Source organism: Parus major, chromosome 20 (genome assembly GCF_001522545.3).
Source record: "Parus major isolate Abel chromosome 20, Parus_major1.1, whole genome shotgun sequence".
Lineage (NCBI taxonomy): Eukaryota > Metazoa > Chordata > Aves > Passeriformes > Paridae > Parus > Parus major.
In genome coordinates, this window is record NC_031788.1 from 13976202 (window position 1) to 13981553 (window position 5352).

The 5352-nt window shown below is 46.9% G+C and overlaps 1 protein-coding gene across 1 annotated transcript; it reads right to left on the reverse strand.

Annotated features, from left to right (window-relative positions):
• Positions 1-246: 246 nt before the first annotated feature.
• On the reverse strand, positions 247-5240 carry RNF114 (ring finger protein 114). The gene is made up of 6 exons (XM_015647952.3): positions 5111-5240; positions 4540-4690; positions 3977-4083; positions 3331-3445; positions 2358-2465; positions 247-2186 (listed from the first exon to the last, which is right to left on the reverse strand). Exons 1-6 carry the CDS (start codon positions 5128-5130, stop codon positions 2121-2123), a joined length of 567 nt encoding a protein of 188 aa, XP_015503438.1. The 5' UTR covers positions 5131-5240; the 3' UTR covers positions 247-2120.
• Between the last annotated feature and the right edge of the window lie 112 nt (positions 5241-5352).

Sequence of the window (5352 nt, forward strand, 5' to 3'; positions counted from 1 at the left end):
CCTTCCCGGGGACACTCCCCGCCTTTGGGAGCCCAAACGGGCAGGTTCTACTCCAAGGCTTCTTTTCACCAGCCAAAGGAGATGAGTGGAGGACGTGCAGAGCACACAGGGCCTCTCACCAGAGCGGCTTTAAATCAATCAGGGACTCTCAGTCGGGTGTACCCCGGCGAGTGCAAACACTCCGGGTGGGGGCTCAAAGGAAACACGTGAGCCATTAGGAAGAAATGACAAGAGCTGACACAAAGGTAGGATTTTATAAATTAAATGGCCTTTATTTGTAACTTGTCTTCAAAAGTCTAAAACATGACAAAGAAATTACTTGGAAGCTTCTAATTGCTCCTTAAACATTTTATCAGAATTGCATGGAAGTGCACTTAGAACAGAAGCAGGAATCTGGATTCCTGGCAATGGGCATCACCAAACTGCACTGTAGCCACATCCCAGAGATCCCATCCAATCCCCATCAGACCATCTGCAGGGCACTCAATAACCACCCCAGACACAGCACTTCCCACACAGCCAGAGGTTCACGTCTCCCAGCCCCACAGCACCCGGCTCCCAGTGCCCCACAGGTGCTCAGGGGTCAGAGAGGGACAGGCCCCACCAGGGGGAAGGAACAAACCCCGAGGTCAGCTGAGAGGTGCCAGAGGTCTGGCTGGACACGAGGCTGAAGCACGAGGTTTTAGCTGGAGTGTGTTTTGTTATTCTCAGGGTAAGGCTATGCTGCTGTCTGCAGAGCACCATGGGACAAGGTTCCTGCTCAGATCTATTAATTAGTGCTCAGTTCTGGGGTGGTGCAGGTCCTCTGCTGCAATTACAACACTTGCATTGGACATCTGTGATTTACAGGTTCTGCTCAGGTGCCTGAGATCTCAGCAGCTCAACTGTGAACTTAACAAAGCATCAAAATCAAACTAAGGAATCTCCATGGTAAAAGTGTAGGTTTGAACACAGAGCATCCAGCAGGGGCTGGAACTGCCCTGCTCTCAGGGCTGTATTTTACTTTTCCTTGAAAGCCACACCTGACTCTACACACACACTGCCAGATGGCAAACAATCCAAGTACTTCAGCTACTTTAGGAACATTTAAAAGAAGAACAGGAATTCAAAATACCTGATAAAATCTGTGATGCAGAAAGGAAGTGCTATGCCAGTGCTATGAATTACTTGTTTTTCCATCAGCTTGCCTTGAGAGATGGAAAACCCAAGAAGATACATGAAAATTGTAGTTGAACTAGAAAGCCGAGGTATTGAAAAAATCCTTCTGAATTCCCCTATCAGCATAAGGCTTAAAATTACTAGGAAACCAGTTTCAAACCCACCAATTTAATAATAAAGCCAGCAATTTTGATTAATATTTGCTAAGATAGTTAAAAAATTATGCATTTTAATTAAGACCAACACTAAAGATAATTTTCCAGGCTAGAAATTATAGTAAGAGTATGGAGGAAAGTAATCATGCATAGAACTGAAGTATTTTGAACTAGTTTTTACACAGTGCAAAGATTTCCTAGGAAAGTTTGCAGTTTGAACACTCATACTGAAGATATGTTTTCCATTCAGCTGGGAGGCTTCCTGTAAGGACTGAAACACTGGGGAACATTATGGAATCACAGGGATCAGAGGTCACTTGAATGAGAGCTGGTCTGACAGTTACAGTTAGCACCTGAAGTCTCACTAAAGGGGAACAGAGCTACCAGAACACCTCACATACAATCACTTCAGATATGTACATGAGATTGGGAAGATATTTATTAACTAGTTCAGGCCATTCCATTTGTAATGTTTTTGATTTTAGACAGTCAAATAAACACAACTTTCAAAGAAACCAATAGGCATAGGTAAAGAAAAAAACTTGGTTGCCACCTGTTGATCTACAATGAAACTGAGGCTAAGCAAGGAGAAAAATGGGGCTGACAGGGCTGAATTTCAGAAACCATGATACTGAAAGACTGAACGGTACAGAAGTATCAAACCAGGATTTAAAACTGAGATAGGATTAAAGTCTTCTGTACTTCTGGATGCCTGAGTTAATCCTGGGATGTGCTGGGAGAAGTGCAAGGATGCTGGGCATTTCCCCCTCGTGGAAGCTTGGGTTTGCAGTAAATCTTCTGGCTGGATCACTTATCCCTCAAAGAGCGCATCAAAACCTGTGCCATCATATCATCCTCATCAGCATCGTAGTCCTGGAACAGAGGGCACAGAAACAACAGCCACGCTGGTCAGTGCAAGAGACAGCAGCAAGAGCTGCACCTCCCTGTGCCCCTGGACACACCAGGACACGCTGGGATTTCACAGCAGGACCCAGGGAGCTCCACGAGCCCCCAGCTGCGCTCCAAGGGGGAGCAGAAACCTACCACAAAGGTGTCATAGGAAAAGCGATGGCGTCTCTGCAGGTGCTCCATGAAGTTTGCACTCCTGTAATTGGGGTCTCCCCATGGCATTGAGGCACAAATTGGGCAAACCTTCAAGGAAAAACAGCCAGTTAGGCCCCAGTGGCTCAGTGCTTTGATGCTGACAGCAGGAAGGGCAGGGACAGCCTGGGGGAGTGGAGCTCAAGGTTTGTGCTCTCACTGCTCTGTATGCAAAGTGATGGCCAATAACCTGCTGGGACATTAAATGCAAAAGCCTCAGATAACCCTGAATAATTTTAATTAATGTCTTGGATCCCTGAAACAGAATGGCTTACTCTTCTCCCATGTTCTGAAATCAGAACTCATTAAAGCCTCCTGCTTTAGAAGATTTCAGCCTGTATTTCTCAGTGGCAGGAAAGTTTCCTTGGCCGCCTTTGCGAAGTTCACTTCTCTCTAAGAAAAAAAAGGAACTTTTTTTCCTGGATAATCTGGAATTCCAAAAAACTTCCCAGAAAAATGAGTTTCCAATTCAGTTCCATGTTTTGCAATTCCTCTTACATGAGAGGAAGTATCACAGATAGATTACTAGAATGACACACTATTTTTTGCAAGCATTTTCCCCAATAGTTTACAGTATCTTCTTCTGCTGAAAACAAGGTGAAGAACAAGGAAAAAATTAAATATCTGACTTTTTTTGAAATTATGTTTTATTATTTTGCTGTGCCTAATTAACTTTGAATGTGTGCCATTTTTCCAGGATGAAAAGAGGATGTGGCCTGGCTGCAGTGGGTGGAGACCAGAGAGCCACTGCAAGGTGACAGCAGAACCACACCAGGCTTAGAGGCACGACCAGCACAGCCACACTGACTGAACAGCACTAATTACACCTACTTAATTCAAAAGTCTCTAATTCATTGTTTCAAAGGGCTTTAAGACTAGACTTCATTGCAATTCTTGCACCAAAACTTTTTATTACCACTTGTTTTGCATCCATGCTGTGCAAAGCTTTGCAGTGTTCAACCAGTCCCTCTTGATCAAAGTTCTTCTCACTGCAGTAAGGGCAGGGGAAGGTGAAGCGATTTGGGAAGCTCCTGGTTGGGGGAGAAAAGAATATTTACAAATCCAGATTATTCAAAGCAAGAAATTACCTATGCTATTAAGGCAAGCTAATTTTAACAGCCAGTTTGTAAACTCCTAGGAGTATTCTGAGGAACACAATATTGTCCATATTTAGACTGAATTCCAGCTCTTCTACAAATGCCATTTATCTAAGTGCCATTTATCACCTTCTTCTCAAGTGCCAGGGCACCACCCCAGCCACACACAAGAGTGCTCTGCCAGCAATTCCCACTTCCCTCCATTGTGGGTGAGTACAATCAGGAGACAGAGGTATTCTAAAAGCCAGCTACACCTGCAGAATGCCCTCATCTTAGAGGTGTCCTGTGCACTGACCAAACAGAAGATGCAGAGTTTATCTGGGCACAGCCAGCTGCAAGATCAAAGCTCAGTTTTTCACTATATAAAAATTAACACCCAAACTAAGCAAAGAGGCAAAGTCTGCTTTTAATTCACAATTCTTTCTCGTGACAGAAGAGCCCAGGACTTCAGAGCAGAGGTGTTACCTGGTGTTGTGGAGGGGCTCTTTAGTAACAGCCTTCACACCTTCCATGATGTAATTCTGGTACTTGGAGCAGGAGGCTGCGTGGCTGCGCATCTTGGACAGGTACATCTGTGCAGGCAACAGCAGCACAGCAAGGTCAGCTCAAACCACCTGCCCTTCCTGCTACACTTTCAACCAAAAGCAGAAAATGTGTAAACCTGAGCAGCCTTCAGAAGTGTTAAAGCAGAAAGACCAAATGCTTCAGCTGCCCAGATGGAAAACTTTTGAGATTACAGGTTAGTTAAGCTGTAACTCTGCTGTCTGTGCTATGTTACCATACTCACAGCAGCAACCTTTCACACTAACTTTAAAATCAGAATCTTTCATTTGAAATTCATTTCCTGAAGAGGTAACAACAAAAAACTGTGGAAAGAATGTCGACATTGGGTGCTGCTTATATCAAACACCTTCAGCACGTATCAGAACAAACATTTTGACCTGATTTTGAGAAAGCTGATGAGGAAGCAGTTTATTTTCCCCTAGGCTGATGCAGCTTACATAGTTAATTTCCAAACACTTTCATACTTTTTTATGGCAGCCATTGCAAGTGGTTTCTGTCGTTTCAATTTGCTTTTCCAGGTCCAGAGCTCTGCTCCCAGGTGCCAGGGTGCTGCGGCACACCCCACAGACTGGCTTCTTGGGCTTCAGACATTCCTGCAGGCACGGCGTGCAGAAGCTGTGGGGGGAGAAAAGGAGGAGGTGGTGAGACAGCCCTCTGAGCACCAGCAGTGCCCACTGCCCTTGCACGGCACAGAGCCTTTAGACTCGATAAAGGGTAACAAGGAGCTGCTGGGCATGAAGGGAGGAGGTGGAGGATCCCAGGCTGTCACACCCAGAATTGCTTGCTTGGACAGTGCTCTGTGCCCCCGGTTTCTGGACAGAATCATGGAACGGGTTGGGTTGGAAAGGACCTTAAAGCCCACCCAGTACTACCCCAGCCATGGCAGGGACACCTTCCCCTGTCCCAGGAGCTCCCAGCCCTGTCCAGCCCGGCCTTGGGCACTGCCAGGGATCCAGGGGCAGCCCCAGCTCCTCTGGGCACCCTGTGCCACCACTCCCCACCCTGCCAGGGTGGAATTTCATCCCGACATCCAACCTCAGCCTGCCATCTGCCATTGCCCCTTGTCCTGTCAGTCAGCGCCCGCATTCCTCAGGAGAGACGGGAAGCGAAAGTGGAAGAACACTGGTTTCCTTTCCCGCCCGCTTTTCTTTCGATTTCTCCCTTTCAAGGCCGCTGCAGGTCAGCCCTGCCCCGCTGCCGGGGCCCGGAGCGGCGTGCGGAGCCCCGGCCCTCAGCCCCGCGGGGCCCCGAGCGGCGGCTCCTCCCGAGGCCCCGCA

Bases quoted from the DNA above. Each gene is read 5' to 3' on its own strand.
- RNF114 (XM_015647952.3), bottom strand. From the start codon at position 5,130: ATGGCAGATGGCAGGCTGAG. The intron at 4,084-4,539 runs GTATGAAAGTGT...TTGCCTGCACAG, and splicing joins GCAATGGCTGCCATAAAAAA to ATGTACCTGTCCAAGATGCG. The intron at 3,446-3,976 runs GTAACACCTCTG...TCCCCCAACCAG, and splicing joins GAGCCCCTCCACAACACCAG to GAGCTTCCCAAATCGCTTCA.